This window comes from Festucalex cinctus, chromosome 3 (genome assembly GCF_051991245.1).
Source record: "Festucalex cinctus isolate MCC-2025b chromosome 3, RoL_Fcin_1.0, whole genome shotgun sequence".
In the NCBI taxonomy this organism is placed as follows: Eukaryota; Metazoa; Chordata; class Actinopteri; order Syngnathiformes; family Syngnathidae; genus Festucalex; species Festucalex cinctus.
In genome coordinates, this window is record NC_135413.1 from 21,977,319 (window position 1) to 22,000,196 (window position 22,878).

The 22,878-nt window shown below is 38.6% G+C and overlaps 2 protein-coding genes across 5 annotated transcripts; both read left to right on the forward strand.

Annotated features, from left to right (window-relative positions):
- Positions 1 to 827: 827 nt before the first annotated feature.
- Positions 828 to 7,218, forward strand: gtf2h1 (general transcription factor IIH, polypeptide 1). The gene is made up of 15 exons (XM_077516662.1): positions 828 to 1,012; positions 1,322 to 1,491; positions 1,566 to 1,758; positions 1,952 to 2,117; positions 2,210 to 2,303; positions 2,374 to 2,523; positions 2,623 to 2,702; positions 4,102 to 4,235; positions 4,313 to 4,394; positions 4,478 to 4,566; positions 4,681 to 4,798; positions 5,060 to 5,150; positions 5,273 to 5,388; positions 6,004 to 6,096; positions 6,605 to 7,218. The coding sequence occupies exons 2-15, from the start codon at positions 1,338 to 1,340 to the stop codon at positions 6,689 to 6,691; spliced, it is 1,647 nt and encodes a 548-aa protein (XP_077372788.1). The 5' UTR covers positions 828 to 1,012; positions 1,322 to 1,337; the 3' UTR covers positions 6,692 to 7,218.
- Positions 7,219 to 7,360: 142 nt separating this feature from the next.
- Positions 7,361 to 22,191, forward strand: hps5 (HPS5 biogenesis of lysosomal organelles complex 2 subunit 2). Of its 4 annotated transcripts, none has more exons than XM_077516631.1 (23): positions 7,361 to 7,467; positions 9,462 to 9,591; positions 10,727 to 10,837; positions 10,911 to 10,975; positions 11,044 to 11,236; positions 12,139 to 12,269; positions 12,994 to 13,212; positions 13,324 to 13,395; positions 13,504 to 13,592; positions 13,679 to 13,857; positions 14,757 to 14,915; positions 14,982 to 15,141; positions 15,453 to 15,570; positions 16,819 to 16,965; positions 17,048 to 17,116; positions 17,900 to 18,417; positions 19,412 to 19,532; positions 19,604 to 19,753; positions 19,816 to 19,935; positions 20,096 to 20,209; positions 20,581 to 20,687; positions 21,406 to 21,679; positions 21,850 to 22,191. In XM_077516631.1, the coding sequence occupies exons 2-23, from the start codon at positions 9,484 to 9,486 to the stop codon at positions 21,908 to 21,910; spliced, it is 3,285 nt and encodes a 1,094-aa protein (XP_077372757.1). In that variant the 5' UTR covers positions 7,361 to 7,467; positions 9,462 to 9,483; the 3' UTR covers positions 21,911 to 22,191. The 4 variants fall into 4 exon arrangements, with proteins under 4 accessions (XP_077372757.1, XP_077372756.1, XP_077372760.1 ...); XM_077516630.1 differs by having other exon boundaries at positions 7,364 to 7,472; XM_077516634.1 differs by having other exon boundaries at positions 7,364 to 7,472; positions 21,514 to 21,679.
- The last annotated feature ends 687 nt before the right edge of the window (positions 22,192 to 22,878 follow it).

A 22,878-nucleotide genomic window follows, 5' to 3' on the forward strand; every position in this document is an offset into this window, starting at 1 on the left:
GAAAGTAGCAACAAGATGCTGGTCTGCTTCTTGACTACTGTTGAGGAGCCCTTGAGAAAGGGATCAAAAGGCAACATAATGTAAACTGAACTTCCCCTTGAGGGTTTATAATTTAACGTAATGTAATTTTATTTAGGTTAAGTACATTTAAATAAACTCAAGTTTATTTAATGCACACTCATCAGATCCTTGTCAGTGTGGTTGACCAAACTATATTTTGAGCTTTCCTTATCGAATGTTTTTTTTTTTTTCAGTTCATTTGAAAAATAATTATATTTGATTAATCTGTTAATTTATCTTGCTAAGTTTTAAAATTCATAAATGTAAATGTGTAACGTCGAAACCCATTTTTTTTGTTCTGTTTTTGAAAGAGATATATGTATATTTACAGTCCATCTCTACTTCCAAAAATAAGAAGGCTTGATTTTGTTTTCTCATTTTGGAGTTTTTAATATTTCTTAGTTTAAGACCTCTGTCAATTTTGATTTTATTTTCTTATTTTATTTGTTTTCCCTTTTCCTTTAGTGTTATTGTGAGATTGTTGTGTAATGAGGATTGCTTGTTTAATATTTGCCATGTTTGGGTTTTGATTTCAATTTGTTAAATAAAGCAATAAAAACAACTAGTATAACCACAATTGTGTATTATTATTATTATTATTATTATTATTATTATTATTATTATTATTATTATTATTATTATTATTATTATTATTATTATTATTATAAATATAATGTAAATAAATTCAAATAAAGAGGTTCCTTTGTTTGCACGGAGTGTATTTTCCTGTCGGAACCAATTTTGCGCTATATTTTAGGATCGGACATTTTGAGTGTAACACGGTATCATCCAGCTATGTCGGTGCTGAAGTATGTCTGTTCATTATTAGAGTAGTCTAATTTTTTTTGCCAGATGGCTCGTTTATTTAGATTCAGGGCCTACCAGGTATTTATTTTTAGATAATGTGTTGAATAAAGGTGAAGTATCCGCAGCGGGGTCCACCAGTTTTAAGGTAAAGTAAGTTTTTTCTGCCGACTTTTGCTCTCAGGCTTTTCCTCTTCACTGTTAGTGCTAGCTAACGTAATACTGGCTAGCTGAGTTATAATTCATTTTAAATACGACACGACAGAGGAAAGTGACTTTGTTGTTCAGTTACAGCAGTCATCATCTTGCATGGATGACACGCGTTGAGTCGATGTGCATTTTCTCATGGCTTATTTTTTTATGATTCCCCTCAAAAAAACACGTGTATTGTTATTGCAGCTGCATGATTATGACGATCTGAAACAGTAACACTCTTTGTTTCCCCTCCCCCTCTCAGTTTACACGTCCGAGCCATGGCCTCACTGTCAGAAGAGGTCCTTCTGGTGGTGAAAAAGGTTCGACAGAAGAAACAGGATGGCACTCTTTATTTGATGGCCGAACGCATAGCCTGGAGTCCAGAGGGCAAGGACCGCTTTACCGTCAGTCACCTCTATGCGGATATTCGCTGTGAGTGCTCTTCTTGTGTAAACATTACAATGCAAAGACAGTGTGTGATGGAGCGTTATTTCTCATCTGATCAGGTCAGAAAATCAGCCCCGACGGCAAAGCAAAAGTTCAGCTCCAGCTGGTCCTTCACTCCGGCGAGAGTACCACATTCCACTTTGCAAATGAGAGCACGGCACTCAAAGACCGGGAGGCTGCTAAAGAGCTTCTGCAGCAGCTCCTGCCCAAGTTCAAGAAGAAAGCTAACAAGGAACTGGAGGAGAAAAACAGGTGAGCTTTTCAGTAGCAATGAGACGTGAATTGTGTCAAAAACATAGATATGTGTCTAAAATAATCCATAGCAAATACATTGAGAGAAAAAACTATTGATTGCTAAAATACAATCCTTAATGTAGTGATAAATATGTTAAACCATACATAGCCTTGTTGAAAATTTTCAAAAATGTTATTTTTTCACTCATAGGATGCTTCAAGAAGATCCGGTACTTTTTCAACTATATAAAGATTTAGTGGTCAGCCAAGTGATCAGTGCTGAGGAATTCTGGGCTAACCGATTAGGAGGCCTAAACCACACAGATCACGCAGTATGCAACAATAAACAGGAAGTTGGTATATCTGGAGCCTTTTTGGTGAGTGACTCAATAAGCCTTTGTGTACAACTTTATCCAGAATTTCAGCTGTATTTTAAACCATTTTTGGCATTTTTTAAAAATCTTTATAGGCAGACATACGGCCTCAGACAGACGGCTGCAACGGCTTGAGATATAATCTGACAGCAGATATCATTGAATCTATCTTCAGAACCTATCCTGCGGGTAAATGAGGCTGCAAATGTCTCATCGTACATGCATCCGCAATCTACGTCAACGCCACTTGTCGTTGCAGTGAAACAGAAGTATTTTGAGAGTGTGCCTCATGACCTGACCGAGAAGGAGTTCTGGACTCGCTTCTTCCAGTCGCAGTATTTTCACCGAGATCGTATCAACACCAGCACGCAGGACATCTTCACAGAATGCGCCAAGCTGGATGAAAAAGGTAGAAAGCATTTAGATGTTGCAAATATGTATAGGTAGTAATACATATGTGTCATTATGTGATAGTTTATATGTATTTAAAAATGTGGTTCTTATGAAGGGTTAAAATCTATGGTGGTGCAAGGAGTTAAGAACCCCCTGGTTGACCTGCAGTCATTAGAAGATAAATCCTTGGATGAGGTAAGAGTTGCTGATGGGATGTCAGTTAGTCTCATTAATATAATGTACTAAGAATAGTGGAAACTCTAAAGTCGAAGACAGTCTCTTCCAGGACCCTGGTTGACCTGTTCAGGTTTATAGTGTTTTTATATATAGCTTTCAGAAAATAAAAATGTAAACACTGAATTGTAAAACAATACAACTGTTAACAGGAAAACATTAGCATCAGAAGCAATTAAGGATGTGCATTATTTTTGAATAATTGTCCCAATAAAATGCCCCAAGAGCCAAAGAAACTGCAAAACACACCAAGAGGTAATAATACTGTGTTGCCTTGAGATGAAGGTGAATTCTGTCAAAGTGAACATAAACTAAACAGAATTACACTTGCGTATTTAAAACTGCTCTCACAAGACATGGAACAAAGATTCATAAATAGAGGATACAAAAAAGAAGCTATTTTCACAGCTCATCAGAAAGTTAAAAGTCTAAATCGAAATGATTTGTTGATGTCCAAACTAAAAAATGAAGTAAAAAATCAAGTGTATTTTGCTACACCTTATGCCTCCGAAGCTAATAAAATTAAATATATAATTAAAACCCTTTGATGCACAACATGGGTCAAAAGTGACCCGACCAAGTTGTGCATTAGAAGGGGTGTGAATATGTTGTGCATCAAAGGGATAAACAAAATTGGAATATCCTTACAAGTGACAACTTGCTTAGAGAAATACTTCCACATACTCATACAACAGTCAGCTTTCAGAAGGCACCCACCCTTAACAATAAACTGGTGAAGAGCTATCTCGCCTCTTTGCAGAAAAAGACTTTGCTCAGTACAACAACTGGAAATTTTAGATGCGGCAACTGTGTGCATTGTAATACCATAAAGACTACCAATTTGTTTACTAATATAGTAAATAATAAAAAATATAACATTAATTCATGTATTAATTGTAACACTACATATGTTGTTTATAAACTCGAATGCCCTTGTGGCCGTTCCTACATTGGTAGAACTAGAAATGGCAAAATACAGGCTGGGGGAGTGGGGGTTTACGAAAAAATCACCACCACACATTAACAGAAGCCCAGAGGTGTAGATTGAGAAAGGAGTTCATGGGTATACATCCTGTATTTATATAGTGCATTTTCCTGAGTGAAAACGGAAGACCATGCCTTTAAATATATTTTAGTAGCAGTGTAGATTAGAATATACTGCCCCCTGTTGACCAAGGTATGCACACCCAAAGGAGCAGCACAATGAATTGAAGCACTAAATCATGATGGCACAAACATTTTAATTATTCACATTATATTTAATTATGTTGTTATTCTGTGTTAATTAAATAAAATATTACACAGAGCTATTTCCTTACTAAATATTATAATTATTTTCTCTTGCTTGTGTTTGTTGCAGGGTTACGGTGTTAGCACACCACTGCCCTCCACTTCCAATTCAAACAGAACAGTGAAAGAGAGCAGCAACTACGCCATTATAAAGCGCTTCAACCATCACAGTGCCATGGTGCTGGCAGCAGGCTCACGCAAGGGGTACAAATATAGGAATGTTCGATGTAGATTTCCGAAGAATAACATCATCATAAATGTTCCCCTCCATTATTTTCAAGGGAAAATGACCAAGGTAGTGAGACAAGCAGCACTGATGGAAACTCGCGGGATTCCGACCTCTTTCAGCCTCCCATCAAGAAGGTACAATTGTTCTGTGACATATTTTTTTTTGTCCATCTCATGAAGGTAAGATGTGCATAATCACTGACTTGCGATGTTTTCAGGTGAAATTACAAGAAGCCATAGAGTATGAGGATTTGCAAAGGGAAAACGGACCAAAAGTGGTTGCATTAAACCTCAAAAAGTCAGACAGGTTAGAATGATTTCCCCATAAATGGCCTGTGTTCTTCTTCTTATTATTTTTCTTATTATTATTCTCCACAGTGTTGTTCATGTAGTTCTTTCTCAATGTATTTTTCTTGTAAAGGTACTCACATGGTCCTGTGCCTCTTCAGTCCCTGAAGTACACAACAAGCCAAGAAATCATCAACTCCGTCAACCACATCCGGCACGAGATGGCCAATTACAAACCCAACCTAACTCAGGTTGGATTGAGCACTATACATTTCCTTTATCTGCTCTCGCACTACTTTTTCAATTTCATAAAAAAAATATTTTAACAGTAAAAAAAAAACAAAAAAACAAAGTCTACATTCCCTAATTTATATTAAAAAAAAATAATTCACAGTACAACAAACTCAGTGTATTCTCCAACCAAGTCCATATAGGACTATTTTCAGTTTGGATGTGATGACGTGATGTCAGATAAGGTGGCGGAAATGTCTCAGCCCAGTTCCTCTCTGCAGGTTCTAACCAGCGCGGCAGCAACTAGCGCCATCGCAACGCTTTCTCCCGGTGGCCTCCTCATGCAGACTGGATCGCAGCAAGCCATAAATCGTACGTTTATGTTGCAGTTGATGAATCGCAGTCAAAAACAGCCCACTTACTCTGATTTTTTTTATTTTTTTTTTTAAACCCCACAAACTGATTTAAATCATTTTCATTTGTGATATTGGCAGAGATGGTACCGTCTGACATTCAAGGGGAACTGAAGCATCTCTACACAGCTGCCGGGGAGCTGTTGAGACATTTCTGGTCCTGTTTTCCCGTCAACACACCATTTTTGGAGGAGAAGGTGACTAATTGTTGAGTTACAGTATTGTAAATCACAATAGTGTCCCACCCTGTTTCATTTCAGATGAATTTGCACAGCAGTGGATGACATTAATTTATAACATTCCATACCACTGGGTTGGCCTAGACCAGGGGTGTTCAAACTTATTTTATTTAGGCACCACTTTCACCGAAAAATGTCAAGCGGGCCAGACAAATAAATCTTAGCCTAATAAGTTATACGAAATGATATGTTGTAACATTTTCTGTGTGCAAATAATTCCAAGTACATTGTAAAATATTGACATTTATTATTATTTTACTGCAGAATAATCTGAAATTTGTTAGCAAAAATGAGCGCAAAATTTCTATGTCAAATCCTATGTAACAACTTTCAGAACGTTAAGAGGTCATCAGTGCGCCCTCCAGTGGACAAAATTAGCAACAACAGTTAATTTTGGTGGAAAACTGCATTTTGTGTGTCTGTCATCACATGCCAGATTAAACCCCCTAATGGGTGAGTTCTGGCCCATGAGCTGTGTGTTTGATACCCCTGGCCCAGACAGAATCTAGCTCCCCACCCCCCAACATTTCTCTGCTTATACGAGACCCTCATGTATCTTATTTTTGTATACAGTTGATTAAAATGAAGTCCAACCTGGAGAGATTTCAGACAACCAAGCTTTGTCCATTTCAAGAGAAGATTCAACGTCAGTACTTAAATAAAAACGTAAGTATCTGTTTGTTTGTTTGTTTGTTTGTTTTAAGTCAGCTAATAGTAAGCTGTAACGCATCACATAGAGCAGGACTCATCTTCTATACTTAAATTCTGCACGCTCGCCACAATTACATTAGCTGACAACATCAAACAATTATTTTAATTAAATAAAGCGATGGATGGGAATTTTGCTGGTCCAAATCTGTTGTCATTATCTCTCCCTGGTTCACATTCATCCATGGCACTGCCGTTTCTGTTTTTTACTGTTCATAAAACCCCCAAATCTGAATCAATCAAATTCTCAACTGACTTGACATCTCTTCATTTACATCTTTCTTTCTTTTTCTTTTTTTTTCTTTTACATCATCATCATCAGCAGAAGTTTGAAAAAGTAATCAGTATTTTGAGAAAGTAAGGAGTAAAAAGTACAGATATCTGTTTTTAAATGTTTCAAATTACTGATTAGTTTTAACATAACACAGTAGTATAATCACTTCTTGTTTTATTGACACCCCTGCAGCTCACAGCACACTTAGAGCAGATGTTACAGACGGCATACAGCAAGTTCCACGTCTGGCAAACGCGCCGCATGATGAGGAAAACCTGAAGTCTGACGTTTTTTTCGGCGAAGGACAATGAAGACAAAGTGGGCAAGGATGTCCCGTGGAAGCCTTTGGCGCCTGCTGAGACGAAAGATCGCAGTCAGGCGGCTTCACGGGAGTCTCGTGATGAAGACATCGACGGACGCCGCCACCGCATCAGTTCACGTTTACGAGAGGCATATGGCATTTTAGTCACGAAAACTTGTTTCTTAATCTTTGTGTTCTTTCTATGGTTGAGATATCGGTTAGAGTAATGGGACTTTTACAATACTGTAGACCACGTTTCATGAAAATCATGTAGGCTCTCAGGATGACAAGCAGAGGACTGCCAACGTTTCATCAGTGCGGAGAGCCCCTCTGGGAACAGGACAGAATAGAAAAGTGTTACAGATTTAGTGAATTTAGCAATATTTTAATGACGCCTCACACTGGAGAGTGTTGGAGTGTGTGAGACACAGTTCACACTGCCCGGTTCTGTCTGCACTGTACTGTATATACAAAAAGTTACTATGAATTAAAGAGGTAAAACGTTTTTGTTGCTAGTTGCAGCCTGGGCACAGTGCATGCATGCAATCATGGATTCATAGCTTCATTTCAGGGAGAGAAATAAACTTCATCGAATGAGAGATGGAATTTTTTTTCCTAATTTGCGGATTCTTCATGAGGCGTGTCGTCCTTCCACTTAAGATTCAAAACATGCTCAGTAGTCGGCATGCTTTCAGGAAGTCGACTCTTCGCCAGCTGAGGGAGGCTGACTAACCATTCGGCTGTAGCTCCCACGGTAACGTGAGTGATTTTCTCTAAAAAGCTGACCTAGTAAACACGCCAGGGGGAAATAAATTGTTAAATGTATGCTATCGCGCTCGGTATTTTATTTTATTTTTTTAACGACGACTGAAACGAAAACAGCTAGCATGCTTGCTATCGTCTTCATACAAAAATTCAGCGAGGTAATGTAAAACAATTCAGACTTATTTGCAGTACGTTTATGGTGAAATAAACTTTTGTTGAGCTGTCGTTTAGTTTAGAAACACAAGTCTTTATTCCCAGTGTCAGCAGACGAATGTCATCTCGTGACCGACTCGCCCCTAGGTTGTTTGCGAGAGCGCCGCTAATCGACGTAAACGAGTGAAACGTTACATTCAACCGAAATATCCTAAATGTGTTTGTCAGGTGAGCGTTCGTCAACCGTTATTTATCGAGGTAACTACGGTTCAACAGTGTGACGTCACTTTCGGCGAGTTTACAACAGATTTGAGAACAACACTTCCTGGTGCAGTCAGTCACGTGACACATGCGTTCTGGGCTAAGGGTCTTGTGTACCCGCGAACCTTTTTGTCATAGCACGAGGAACACCCTCATAGCTACGCGTTGATGGGTCTCTAAAAGTAGAACGAAACACTATTAAATAAAAAACAGAACATTTTATTTCGTCTCTTAAGTTTGAGCATCTCTGTCATTCTTCTTTTTCACCCACAAAGATAAACATATTGCCTTGGAAATACATAAAACAAATCTTAATCAATAATAAACCTGCCTGTATATTAACGCCACTAAACAAAGAGCTCATTTGTAGTCCACTTAAAAACAGACATTTACACTTTAAATATCAGGAACAAAGCACGCTTAAGAATAATATTCAGACCCACTTTAGCAGGTTTTACTTTCTTTGGCACGGGCTGACACACAGAGAATATTTAACATCTTGGAAATAAGACATACTGGGTGTAAATAAACTGTCCCTTATATGGTGCTTTTGTATTTCATGCGCTTTAGTGTCCTCACTCATTTACTGATGAAACAGTACAAATCTCTTGCTCGAGAACTAAATAAATACTAATGAACTTTTTTTTTTTTTTTTTTTTACCAAAAATTTGCAAATATAGTTGTGTAACTCAAGTTTTCTTCCTATTTTGATTACATTTATCCCCCATTACGATGCCTGTGACTAATCCCTTTAATAAGTGTAATACTCTCCCTCCATGCAAAACAGGATATTGAGGGCTATTTTTGACTCATTAAAGCTTCTGTGTTTTCCCCACCAGTGTGTGTAAGGCACAAGCTGATATCCTAAACCCAAATCACGGATAATCAGTTTGGCAAATACATTCTGCTCTTTCGCTATGAAGCAAGCAATCATTCTTGTTTTAAAACACAGGTTAGTTAAGCAGACTTAGGGAATGCAGGATCACTTAGTCATTTGTTCCAGAGTAAAGTAAGGTTTTGGATTAGAATTTTTAGGTAAAAAATAATGCTATGATGCAAGATATTCACCTACTTACACTACAATGCTAGCAAATAAAGGAAAAATTCAGAAGAGCTGATAGTTTTTCTTGACATTAGTGAATCAACTACTAGTTCTACATATAGAGCTTTTAACTTTTAGTTCCATTTTAGAAAGTGAGGGTAACTTTTCAGTACTTTGACAGCTGTCTACTTGTATCTTTTCTAAAAACACCACCAGGAAATCAGAAACGAACCATAATATTTTTGTGACACTGTGTTGCAAAATGGTCATTTCACTTTCAAATACAGGATGTGATTGTTTTTCTTTGTGTTTAAAATATTTTGCCGTCTCTGGGTACTTTTTTTTTTTTTTTTCTCCCCAAGTCAGCTGTTTCACGCCGTCTGTGTGGGCTTGTACTTGTATAACCAGAGTCATGGCTGGCCAATTTGAGAGACTTAAGAACCCTGCTGAGAGTCATATGATGCCACAGTATACGTGACCAAGCACAATCGTGACTACGACGGGCTGCCTGTCTGCTTCTCTTCCAGCTGTGGACAAGCGTGAGGGAAGATGCCTCGGATAGCAGTCGTACCAGATGTCCACAGTCACGTCCTGGCAGAATTTGACTGCCTCGATCCTCTCCTTTCCACTCTGCGCTTAGACTCTGGCAGGCTCAAGGTAGATGCAATAATATGTGGGCAAATCACCAAAGTTCAGACTATAATATGTGCCTTTTTTTTTTTTTTTTTTTTTTTTTTTTAAAAGCTAATTGACTTTCTAAGCACAACGTGAAAGTTTTGTATGTATGTATGTATTCGCGTCATTTGAAAGTGTAACGTGAGGGTCACATATGGTCATCTGACTTTTCTGTAGCTATCAATTTGAGTTATTTATGTATGTGTGTAGAGTTAGTTATAGGAGGAGGGCCATATATATATATATATATATATTTTTAAACAAGACACGACAATTTAGCTGAAAATCCAATTTACAATAAATTCTCACCAACTATTTATAACAAATTTAATCACTAGTCAATATGGTGACCAGTAGTGGCGTTATCACTAGCTAATGCTAAATGCTATTTGTGTTGACAATTAACAGTGCTAAACAAGGCAATGCACTCACTGTTAGCCAACTTTTTTTTTTTTTTTTTGCTCAGCCCCGACAGTTATTAGAAGCTGGCTGTGCGGGTCCCACATTGTAACCAACTGGAACTATGCCACTAGAAAAGCTCATATTGGATTGGGTCTGACTGGCGACCGCAGTATTAGGCTAGTAGGACTATATTTCCCATTATTCTTAGGCACGGAAGCAAGAAGTAGTTCTAGTTTTTGGTATGATGAAAACACAGCTGTTAGCGATTAGATGAGAATGTAAATGTGAATGTGAAAGTAAATAGGAAGGAATTTAACAGCTAAATTCCTGTTGAATTGGTTTGTTGTATGAATTCCTATGACAACTTCGTGACAGACACTCAAATGGCCCAAAACTGGGACAGAAGCTGAATTAAAAACGAGACAAAACATTCAGGGTAGGAAAATCCGCTGGAGTATACAAGGCCAAACATGGGACTGTCCACCGGTTAAAGCGAGACTGTCTGTCTAGTCACCCTAGTTGTGGATGACCTGTAGCTTACAGCTAACATCGTTGGTACTTTTGAAGCAGATTTATTCATATTTGGCACAACTATTTTTATTTTATTTTTTTTATTTTTTTTTTTTAAGTCAAATTGAATGAGACCTAAGACTTTTGCACAGATACATAAAATATCCAGCTCATTTGACTCTGTTTCCTTTGTGTTGTGTTTCAGTGCACATGTCTGGCTGTGTCGAGGAAGTGGCTAGCATTAGGAACATCAGCCGGAGGCTTGCACCTGATTCAGAGGGAGGGCTGGAAACAAAGACTGATACTGACTCACAAGGTAATATGTGACCCAATATTGAGAGGATTCACAAAAGTCGTTCCTGATTAATTGACAAAGGGCTGCCTTTCAGGAAGGATCTATTACTCAGGTGTCATGCTGTCCACATAATGAAGACTTCATTGCTGTTGCAACAAGGTAAAAGTTGCACACGAAGCGCATTTAACCTGTGGGCATCTTCTTATGATTGACAATGTGTGGCCCAGTCAGGGTGTGGTGGTGGTATGGGAGCTGCAGCTGGAGCGGCGTGGACGTCCTGAGAGAGTGAGCGTGTCCTGGGAGCACAGAGGCCAGAACATCACAGCGCTCTGTTGGGACACCAACGCGCTCAAGGTTTTTGTCGGAGACTCGGCGGGAAAGGTGTCTTTTCTCCGGGCAGGATCCTCTAAGATGGGAAAGGTACTCCCAACAAAATATTCTGCCTTCATTTGTTGTTAAAGTTGCTTTTTGTAACAATTTGCCCCAAAATATATTTACAATATACTTTTTTATTTGACCATTTATGATGGATTTACACAATGGGCAGTCCTGCAAATCTCTGGATTTGGTTTCAAATTTCCCGCCCGTGTGACATCATGTGCGCATTGTGTATGTGAAGAAGCGACCATGCATTTTCATTTTTCGGCCACAGGTGGCAGTAGCGATTCGAAATTCAATTTTATGCATTCAGCAGCTTTAATTTGTTTGAAATTTGATGTATCTTTGTCGTCATTGTGTTGCTATGTGCAGGGGATTTCCCCCCCAAGTCCATATTGTGCTACACTTTAAAGGACCACCGATTTGGTCTTATTTTTTCCCCTCCCTCCTTCCTCTTATTTCCTTTTTTCCATCTCAGAAACTTGGGGTGCTAGTAACTAGCAAACTGCCAGGTTTCATGTTCTGTCTCCCTCTTTTTGTCATTATTATTTTTACATGTTTCTCAGACAGCTGTGAAGACAAATTCCTTTACATACTTGGATTTAAAAAAAAAATCTGATTTTGTCTTTTTGAAGACTTTTTTTTTTTTAAACTTGTTTTTGCTAGCTAATTGTCTTGTTGTTTTACTACTGTATCACATGATCGAGATGGCGCATGATTTCAAAATAAAATCATATTTTTGTCCAGTTTCTTTGCAGCCTGGTACCAAATGAACAACGAACCCGGACTAATGGTTTTGGAACGCTGCAGTAGACTACATTTTTGTAAACTTATTAATTAAATTGTGTTGTGATTTTACAATATTATTGAAACTCATATAAATTCCATGAATTTTTCATGATAATTTAATGATAAAAATGTTTTTGTCATCATTTGTTGTACAGGGATCAGGATTTGTTATGTTTCCTGTTCAGACCGTCACCACCGTCGACTCCAAAGTGGTTCAGCTTGGGTACCAGGAAGGTCGGCTGCTGGTGTCCTCTCTGATCCGCTGTTACCTCTGTGATACCGACAGGTGAATTTGGGTCGCGATTTTCTAGAGCAGGGGTCACTAAACTAAAGGTCTACTTCCTGGATACACACCCAAATGCCAGTTTTGCTCAAAAGACCTTTAATTATGTTATTAATAATGAACAATATTGTATATAAATTCTTACTTGAATTGGAAGTCAACAGTAAACATTTCTTGACAATAATATGTTATGCGTGACCTCACTAGTCAAAATATGTCATTCTGATTAATATTATATTTGTGAAATATGAGTTATGAAGCAAAATCCAGCTGTTTATATCCATCTCAGGGGGAAGCCATTTTGCCACTTACTGTCGTCTACTGAAGATGACGTCACAGTTGCTCAGGCAACAACCAATCAGAGCTCACCTGTTTTCTGAAGCTGCGCTGTGATTGGTTGTTACCGGAGACCTGAGCAACTGTGATCATTTTTACTCGACACCAAGTGGCAAAATTGCCGCCTTCTGATATTGGAAAAAAACTGTTAGATTTTGGTGCTTAACTCATATTCCACTAATACAATATTAACCAGAATACCATATTTAGACTAATGGGGCTGCATAGAGCATATTATTGCCAAGAAATATTTTTTGGTTGACTTCCGCTTTGATTTTTTTTTTGTTCTCATTTTTTAGTTCTGTTTTCCCCCTAAAGAAGTGATTGCATTTAGAACTAACAGACTCTCATCACAATCATCTTTCTTCACGCTTTTATATCCTGTCGCCAGGGAGAAATTTTGGCGTGTGGGGAACAAAGAGCGTGACGGGGAGTATGGAGCCTGTTTTTTCCCTCAAAACAAGGGATTGTTGGCGGGCCAGCCGCCACTGCTCTACTGCGCCCGGCCGGGGTCTCGGATATGGGAAGCCAGTTTTAATGGCGAGGTTTTAAGCACGCAACAGTTCAAACAGGTGCTCAACTGCCCTCCTCTACCTCTTGTTACATACAGGTAATAACCTGCAGGTCTTAGAGGTAAACGTACTGCTAAACCAGTTATTGTTTTTCTTTTTTTGTAAGTGAAGTAACACCTAAGGCCTTTAAAACCCTCTGATGTCTGCAGAAATGAGCCACAATATAATCCGGGCCAGAAGAGCCCTCAATCTATTGCCTTCCCAAAATTACTATATTTTGGGTAAGAGTCATTTTGGTTGATTCATACACAGTGTGAAATCAAAACCCCACAATTTCTCAACCAATGATAGCTGAGCAGTTGACCACTTGTACTTTTTTGTTTGGACAGAGACCAAAACTTGCTTACCTGGACTGAGTCAGCCATTTATATTTTTACACCTCACAATGGCCAAGTTCTTCTATGGACAGAGCTTAAAGGTGACTGACATTGTTACTCACACACGCAAATATTTACAGTAAATTAGACAATCAAGCCTGTCTGTTTTTTTTTTTTGGTTTTGCAGACGTGTTGGACATCGCAGTCTACCGCAACGAGCTCTTCTGCCTCCACGGCGGCGGCCGTCTGTCCCACCTGTCCCTGTTGTCGGCAGAACGCTGCGTCGAACGTCTTCTGCGACGGGAGTCCTGGGTTCTGGCGGCTTCCGTCTGCTGCATGTTCCAGCACACCATCTGCGTCAGTCGGGTATGCCGGCTTATATGCAAAATGCTTTTATGTTTGTCTTTTAAAAAGGAACCCCGGCTGTCATGACAAGTTAAGTTACTTAAATATTCAACATGACAGCAACAAGATGACATGACGTGTTTTGGACCAACCTGCAGTATTTCTTAAAAGGAATCCTGGTTGTCATGACAAGTTTGAGAAGTTAGAGAAACCAAACAAATTAAATAATGAAGACTAAAATTGGAGGAGGGTGGGATTGTAGATGAAATATTTTTTAAAAACACATTAGCAAACTGAAACTACATTTTATGTACATACTACTCAACTAACTCCAGTGAAAATGTCGCCCCCCCCTTCTGCAATTAATTTGATGATCTTTCGGGGTTGTTTTTAAACGTATTTATTTTTATATTACTGTAACGAAGAAGCAAGGTCAAACTGTCAATTGGGAGTTGTTTACTTTATTACACAATACTTTTTAAAAATGCTCCATGTATGGAAAAAAAAATCTAATACTAAAACTTTTGGAAAAATAAAAACTAATCATCCTACTCTAAGAAAACTAAATGAATTTGGAAAAACAAAAGTGAAAACGAAATTAAAAAAATAACGATAAGAAATAATTCAAAACTTTTGTCACTTGTACTAGAATGAAGTGAAATAGTACATCCACCACACTAGGTGGCAGTGGTGCTCTCATTGTCAGAGTTCTGAAGGAATTTTAGCTCCTCTACAGAAGTGTACTTACAGCAATTTTATAGACAAATTCTACTATTTATAGTCGCGACAAAGAGTTGAGGCATGAAATATTTTCTTCATTCCGGGGCGGGTGTAACAAAAAATAAATGAGAAGCACTGCACTAAATGCATATATCTTATTCGTGCGTTCTCAACACAAGCCTTATTTTTGTCTAATTCAGGCCAGAAAATCAATTCCCATGGACCGCCTGGAACACCTTCGCTCCCAGCTCAGTTCCAGCACTCACCCTGAGTTGATCGGCCAACTGGATGAGGTGATGGCCAAGCTGGAGCCCCTGGACTCGGCCTGCAGCAGCCGCCGAAGCAGCATCTCATCACACGTATGTGAAAATCACACTGTGTTTTCGTTGTTCGAGTAACATCAGTGGCTTCTTCTAAAAACCCAGGAGAGCTTCAACGTGCTGGATTGCGGGATCTACCGAGTGATCAGTCGTCGAGGGAGTCAGTCCGACGAAGAGACGAGCTCGCTGGTTAATCAGTCCACGTCGGAGGAAGAGAGGCTGAAAGAGTTCAGCTTTGCGCAGGAAGAAGATCAAGCGGACCATGGTAGGAGACGATTAAGATGCAGACGCCTGCTTTGTGAACGTGAAAGTTCAACATAATGAACATTTAGTTGATTCCATGTGACAAATTCTATTGAATTTTGACAAGATTTTTTATGAAACACAATATTATGGAATGTCATTGTTATCCTACACGCATCACTAGCTGTGTTCAGTTTTGTTTGTATTGCACAGCATTGACCTCTCCTGGTCGTCCAGCCACATGCATGTGGTCTCTACCCTCTCATCGTCCGCCACCAGTACTCCATCCATCTTTGTGTTTGTCCTCTGGCTCTCGCCCCGATCTCCATTCAGATCCACAGAGCGGCGAGCGCGCGGAATCCGAGCGAGCCGAGCAAGGCCTGCAATTCCACCTGCCCCTCTCATTCCGCACCAAACCCCCCCGCATTGCACTGCAGGCCGTCAAAGACAGGTGAAAAAAGTGTCGCAGGCAGCTGCTGTGCGGGTGCAGCAGGGAACGAAAAGTTTTCGACTTTTCATTATAGTTATCTCTTATTTTGTTTTGACTTTTATTTGGTTTTCAGATTTTGTTCATTGTAGTTCATTCTTAGAGCAGGTTTGTGGTTTTTATTAGGGACCAACCGATTAATTGGCTGGACGATTTAGTCGACTTATTAGCGCCTTTAAAATTACTTATTGATTTTATTATTATTATTATTTTACACATTACAACATAAGACAAAAGTAATAATGTTTAAAGCACACATTAACGGACCAAAAAATATATATTTTATTGATTTATATATTTTTAATTAATCTGCCTATTAACTGGTTTTCTAAATTTTATCCTGCCAAACATCTGAATTGGCCTAAAGAAAATATTTATCACTCAGGCCCTAATTTTTCTTTTTTCAAAAAATATTGTTTTAATTTATTTTTTTATTAGTTTGTCTTAGTTTTTATAGGTTTTTTTTGTTTTTGTTTTGTTTTTTTAAGTGCAAGATACAAAAAAAAAAAAAAGTCACAATAATTAGTTTTTAAAATTTCAACAAAAATTGTAAAAAAGAATTTTTTTTAGATGAACAACCATCTACAAAATGGCTATAGGTACCAAAAACATTCATGACACATGATATAGTATGGCCTTTATTTTTATTTTTATTTAAATGGCAGTGCTTCCCAGTGATGTTATGGGTGGCACAGAGTAAAATTTCAAAAAGACCGTTCAAACCTTGGTGTAACGTAGAGTGGTATAACTGTTGCAAAAACCAGCCTCTGCGAAATAAATACATTTTCAATTAACCTTAAAAGTTCATAGGATATTTTAGTTATAATGGTTACTTTTGTAAACCTACAATATATTATTTTTTTTGTTTGTTTAAAACACTCAATTCTATTTGAGTTTTAGTTATTGCGTATGTTTTTGTTAACTATAATAACCTTGGGATGCAAATGAGATCATTTTTGGCTTTTGCTCGAACAATGAACTGAAACTTAACAGAAACAAGCCACTGAGGTGTAGCAGTGGCTTTTAACTTCCCCTTTCCAGTGAAGAGTTCAACCCACATTGGTTTTATTTTCATGTCGTTCATCTGTTTGTAAAAATGTGGCATGTTTCATTTCCAAGCATCACGTTCATTTGCCAACCAGTCCTACATTTCTTTGCCTTATTTTCATTGGAGAAACTCATCTAAGATTTATTTCCCCCTCCAATTCTCAGTGTTTCTAGTTTTGTCAAGAAGACAACCGAGAAGATCAACACGCTCCAGATGAATTCTGAGCTCTGGCAGCGACCTGAATTCAGAGAAAGTGTTCACGCTGAGATGTCTGCCACCTCTTCTCCGTACTTTGAGGAAGCGGATATTGAGTGAGTACACCAAGATTCACTTGTAAATCGTTCTCATTTTGGGGATGTGATTAAATTGCTGACAATGAACTTGTTGTCACAGTGTTTATACAGACATGCCCAACACAGAGTCTGAACTGCTCGAGCTTCAGTCGGCCACTGAGCGGGCCATGTAAGTACAGAGATTTGTGCTGATGAGGAGGTAAAAAGAAATATTTTAAGTTAAATAGTTTTTTTTGTTTGTTTTTTTGTTTTTGTTTTGGAATGACAGAAGATATAACGAAAGTATAGAGAATCAAAAAGATTCAAAGCATTCCTGGTTGTGCGGTTCACCTAGATTTGTGAAAATTGTGAGGCATATCTATCAACCCAAAACTTACAAAAAATAGTCTTTGGGAGCCATATGCTAAACCTAACAGGAAGTCAGCCATTTTGAATTTATTTTGGAATTGTGCGCCATTTTTGCCCTTTTAAAGAGGTCTTAATTTTTCACTACAAAACGTTTCCGGTCGTCTTCAAACCTTGGGTGTTTCATCTGTCGTTTAAGATCAAAAGTTATTGAAAACTTTTTTTTTTTTTTTTTTTTTTGCACGCTGTTGCCATGGCAAGGTGCTGTTTGCAAAGAGAAACAATCAAAATACTCTTTTGTTTGATATTTACACAAGTCTCTTTTTCTCCAGATTTATTGTCTTAATTTCTTAAAACTTACCTATGTTCTACTGTTGATTAATAGAGAATGTAAAAAGATAGAATCAAACTTTTTTTTGTCTTGATGAAATAGGATAGTGTATTTTTCATTTGGTAGATCTGATGTAAAAATAATCATAGATCATGATCAGTGCAAAATGCTGGCATTGAATGACTTAATAATAATAATCACAAAGAAGCCAATTTATTTATCATGCACATTGCTAGCTTACCTTGCTATCACAGTGAAACCTTGTTCTGACATCAGTTCCCAGATCCAAGATCCCTTGGTTCTACTGGATCCAGATTTCCTGGAAGAAACTCTCCAAGAGTGGTTGAAGGCACTGGAGCGAGTCCTCAGGCCATCTCAGCCTGAGTCAGATGGAGTTCCTTCAGACACAGATGAAGCAAGACATGCATGGGAACCGCAGAATCCAGAAGAACCTACAGAGAGCTCGCTACAGGAGAACACCGAGATCCCTCCGGAGGCGGAGCGCGACTGTCAGCCGGCCTCAGAAAATGACACGGCGGCACCTGAAGAAGCCGTGCGATTGGTGTCTCCTAAAGCGCTACCCTCCGATCTCTTGAATAATCTTACCCAGCTGGCCACGCTTTACGCAGAGATGAGCTGCTTCAGCAAGGAGGCAGACACCATGGAGTTGAGCTGTGCGGTGTTCCTGCGCCGCTATTTCTTCTTACTGGACCAAGAGCGCATTAGACGCATGTGTCTGCTCTGCTGCCAGGAGCAGGACGACGTGCAGAGGTCCTTCGTCGAGGCCATGCTAGGTCAGAAAACCTTCGTTTTTGTCACTCATCACTATATTTGCATCAGTATAAAATGGTGTAAAGAGTTTTAGGATAAATCTAAAATATAGTGGAAACTTTGTTTTGTTATGCTGTAGTTTTTGAACGATTTTGTTTATGACACATTTTTTCCTGTGAATTGTGTACACCCGTTGGTCAGACTTGGCCATTTAATTCACCCAAAGCATTTTGTAAGTTGTGTAGAAGGTGTTAAACACTGTTAGCAACTCAAAACAATAACCATCTGGTCTGCTTGGCAACATCAGCACCGTAACACATCCTATCAAAAAGACCTTCAAAATAAAAGCATACAATATATTTATAGTTTCACTACACAAGCTTTGACCATGTGGTGGCTTATATATCAGACACATTAAACAAAATATTCTTTTTGTGACTGCTAAACTGTTATTATACTGCTGGGCTTTTATTTTGAAGGTCCAACTATTGACAGAATGTTACGTCCCAACTTGTCTAAATTTTACTGTTAGACAGGAAGGAGGCTTGTTATTGCCTTGAATATATCATGCTGTCATTTTTCAATGTATAGCACACAGGTGTAAAAACTAAAAACTAAACCAAAAGCCCAGGGGCCAAATCTGGCCCGCCATATGATTTTATGTGGCCTGCGAAAGCAAATCAAATGCGCACCTTCCGTGACCCTTGCTAAAATTCGCACCAAAATGTTCATATTGCCATCTGTAAATAATGTTGAGATTGTGCAAGAATTTTATTTACCATTTTCATAGTAACTTGAAGAATAATTCGAACAAACGATCCTTAACTAATGATTACAAAACTAGTAATCTATCAGTCTGTTGTTTATGTAATATATGTTGAGACAATTAAACATTTGGTCCTTTGATGGAAGCCGTAACTACAAAGTGGCCCATGACAAAAATGTGTCAATGTGAACATTTTACAATTCTTATACAGTGAAATTGAAAAAGGTCATAAAAGTAAAATTTTTCCATAGGCGTGACACAGTCCAGTAAAGTGGTGCAAATCATTCACAAAGGAGATTTACAGAGATCACTTCGCTATCTGCGAGAACTGCAGCCCTGGAGTCCTCCCGTTCTGCTCGCTCACTTGCACAGGTCAGTCAAAATCCCGATTGTCTCTCCGAGCAAGTTCTGCCGAGTACGTCGTTGAATATGTGGACATCTAGGTTGTACGAGAAGCACGGAGAGGCGGCTGTCCGCTCCTTCCCCCCATTCTATCCCACCATCATCCCAGCAGATGTGATGCGAATGGCTCACAAAAGCCACTTCCTGGCCTACCTGGATAATCTGGTCCTGTCCCAACCTGAGGAGCACAGGTACACCCGCACCCTGACACTTTCAAACAAACCACCTGTGACTACATTTTACATTTTCTTAGGTTGTCATTCCTGCAGTCTCTTCTTGAACCGGAATCGCTGCGTCAAGAGTGGCTTGAGCTGGCACTTACCCACGATGCACCTCAGCGCTGCGATACGTTGACACCCGAGGGACAGCCTAGGTCTGCTTGTGATGAGCGAGAAATCTGTTTACTTCTCTTATTTATTTATTTTATTTTTAACAGCTACTTGCAGCATTTTGTATGTTGTCTTTTATTAGCTCTCATTGTATTGTCTTCAACATTTCAAACTCACATCGAGGTGAAACAACCTCTGTTGCAGATGGAATTCTCATTACTTCAGTTGGGGTTACGGGCGCCTCCTGTTTCTGCTCATCCAACTTCCTGCAGACTTGTCGTCCAAGGAGAAGATGGCAGAAACCTGCCGCAGTCACGGGTACTTTGTTTTTTTGTTGTTTGTTTTTATTCATTTTTCCTTTCCGACACATTATTACAACAGGTTACATCATTCCCATCATTTGCAACATTGACATCCGAAAGAAAGACTGACGGGTAGAAACTATGGTTTATTAGTAACCCATTCCCATCGATTCTTACTAAACGTATCAGTCATATACATTGATTAGGATCATTGATTTATATTGTTAACTATAAATAGTATGACTAATTGTAAACACTTTTGTCACACGTTTCATGTCTAGAGAATCTCTATATAAAACCAATTTATTTAGTAGCAGCAATAGTCGTCAAAGAGGTTTTCTCTCATTTTCACTACTTCGATGCCATCTGTGCAATTTGTGTCATCAGTTATTGGACAGGTTATATCCACCTCTGTTGTGAGCTACAATGCCGAAGTGAAGCTTTTTCAACAATCTGTCACTTGGATGACATCCGCCTGCTGGAGGAACCAGACGGTGAGTTTCAGTTTCCTCGTTTCAATACCATACACTGGCCATCAAAAACTGTTATTAGATCACTGATGATTTTTTTTTTTTTTTTTTAAATAAAAGAATTTCAGATTTTCCAGGGGGAGCATCTTAATCTCTGTGTTTATTCCACAGGCATTTTTTTTTTAATCCTCTCCGAAAAAAAAGTATCATTGCACCACACTTTAGAATAGTTGTGAAATTCTTCTTCGTTTGTGTCTTCATGACTGTATTATGCTGCCCCTACTGGCCGGGTTGGGTACGCTAGAAGGAGCAGCAATGAATTAATTGTGATACACCATTTTTTGGTAAAAAAAAAAAAAAAAAATTGATGGCATTTGTATTGATTTCAATAATTAATCCATCCATTCATAATCTTAAAACCACTTAATCCTCACAAGGGTCACAGGGGTGCCGGAGCCTTCAATAATTCAGATTTGTAAAATGATTACTGTTTGTTAACAACAAAATTCTACGTTACTGATGTCAAACCTAAGTATAGATCATTACAATATACTCAGTGTTGATTAAAGCATAAGCCACTAGATAAGGTATCTTCTCATAGCAGGCAACCTCATTTCATTTATTTTCATCCTACGAGTGGGGTGGCCTGCTGTTCAAAAGTGCGCTGAAAAGCAATTTATGGCTCTTAAATATAATAGTACCTAATAGAAATAAATACATAGAGTACTGTTTTTACATCTAGGTGTGGCACCTCAAAATTTGGCTGAGTGGAAGCTGTTGATCCAACTAGCTCAAGATGGCAGCCCATCGTCAGACATGAACGGAGACACTTTGTCCAATGGCTCCGCAGATGGCAGCAGAAAGATCAGCCCCGAGGCCCTGACCCTGTGGCTGGCCCGCACGGCCGGGCCGGAACGCGCTATGGCCGTCCTGGAGGAGTGCGGAGTGCAGCTGAGTCTTTCTCCTCACTCGCAGCTGGTGTGCGAGCTGCTGAAGATGGCTGAGAAGAGACAGCGGTGAGTCGGGCCTGGAGACGGTCGAGCTTGCGTTATGTGGAGAAAGTCGGGCAAGTGTTACATAATACTTGTGGATGTCATTCAAAGCTATTTGTTAAAATTGCAGCAAATGTGTTAAATTGTGGGCGTTTTGCATGTATGTGACACGTTAAACATATCTTGTGTTTCAGGGCAACCATTCAGACGATGCTCGAGCGCTGCGATCGCTTCCTGTGGTCCCAACACGCATGAGATGCCAGCATCTTACGCGAGGTTTAGCTCAAACAGATACGGATTAATTCATTTGCTTTACTACTAATGAAGGTACTCACCCTTGAAATTTAAAAAAGAAAAAAAAAATGCTCTTATTTTGCACGGAAATAATCTTGTTTGCAAATGAATGTAATGTTGGTGCAATACTGATTTTTAAAGGCTGTTTGTTTTGCATGTATCAAAGACCTTAACCAGTCATATTATTATGTTACAAATGTTCTAACCAGGTGTTATTTAAATTAAAAAAAAATCATGCATTACGTACTTTGAAGTTGACTTTTGTGTTTTTAACGTAGGCTCTAATGAGGACTTGTTGTACTATAGAATGGACGGCTGACACGTTGAAAATCTTTTACAAAAAAACTTCTAAAAAGGTTAATAATTGTGTTGCCTTTTTTTTTTTAAAAAATAGAACAATTGATTCTAAGTGGGTGTTTTTGGATGTGACATTTGAAAGCAGATAGCAGATGACGTTAATGTGGATCAACTTTAATGACACCTGATTCCTATGACCGTATCACACACCTGCTGCATCAAAGAAGCAAATTGGGGATTCACATTTTAATGTTCTCCTTTTATAACGTTCTTATGTGTCACCTCAACCTTTTCAACCTCATTCGCTTTCAATTTGGGAGAATTCCTTCCTTCTACTCAGATTCTGGCACGGAAACAATCAGCAGCTTCCAAGTTTTTTTTCGTACTTGCACACTGAAGGCACACTACTCACTGCTGTAATTTTATGTATTTTTTAATTGTCTTAGCTTATATCTAGTATATACAAATGCAGTTTAACATAGTTTAAAAAAAATGTAAAGTACAAAAAAATATATAGTTTTCAAGATAAGTTCATTTGTATAGACAATTCCTAACATTCATAGATTTATGATATTCCCGCGATGCAACGCTCCTTTACACGGTGGAAACAAACAGCGTGTTTATATTTTTCC

Bases quoted from the DNA above. Each gene is read 5' to 3' on its own strand.
- gtf2h1 (XM_077516662.1), top strand. From the start codon at position 1,338: ATGGCCTCACTGTCAGAAGAGGTCCTTCTGGTGGTGAAAAAGGTTCGA. The intron at 1,759-1,951 runs GTGAGCTTTTCA...TTTCACTCATAG, and splicing joins GAACTGGAGGAGAAAAACAG to GATGCTTCAAGAAGATCCGG. The intron at 2,304-2,373 runs GTAAATGAGGCT...TTGTCGTTGCAG, and splicing joins CTTCAGAACCTATCCTGCGG to TGAAACAGAAGTATTTTGAG.
- hps5 (XM_077516631.1), top strand. From the start codon at position 9,484: ATGCCTCGGATAGCAGTCGTACCAGATGTCCACAGTCACGTCCTGGCA. The intron at 13,858-14,756 runs GTATGCCGGCTT...TGTCTAATTCAG, and splicing joins ACACCATCTGCGTCAGTCGG to GCCAGAAAATCAATTCCCAT. The intron at 17,117-17,899 runs GTAAGTACAGAG...TTCTGACATCAG, and splicing joins TCGGCCACTGAGCGGGCCAT to TTCCCAGATCCAAGATCCCT.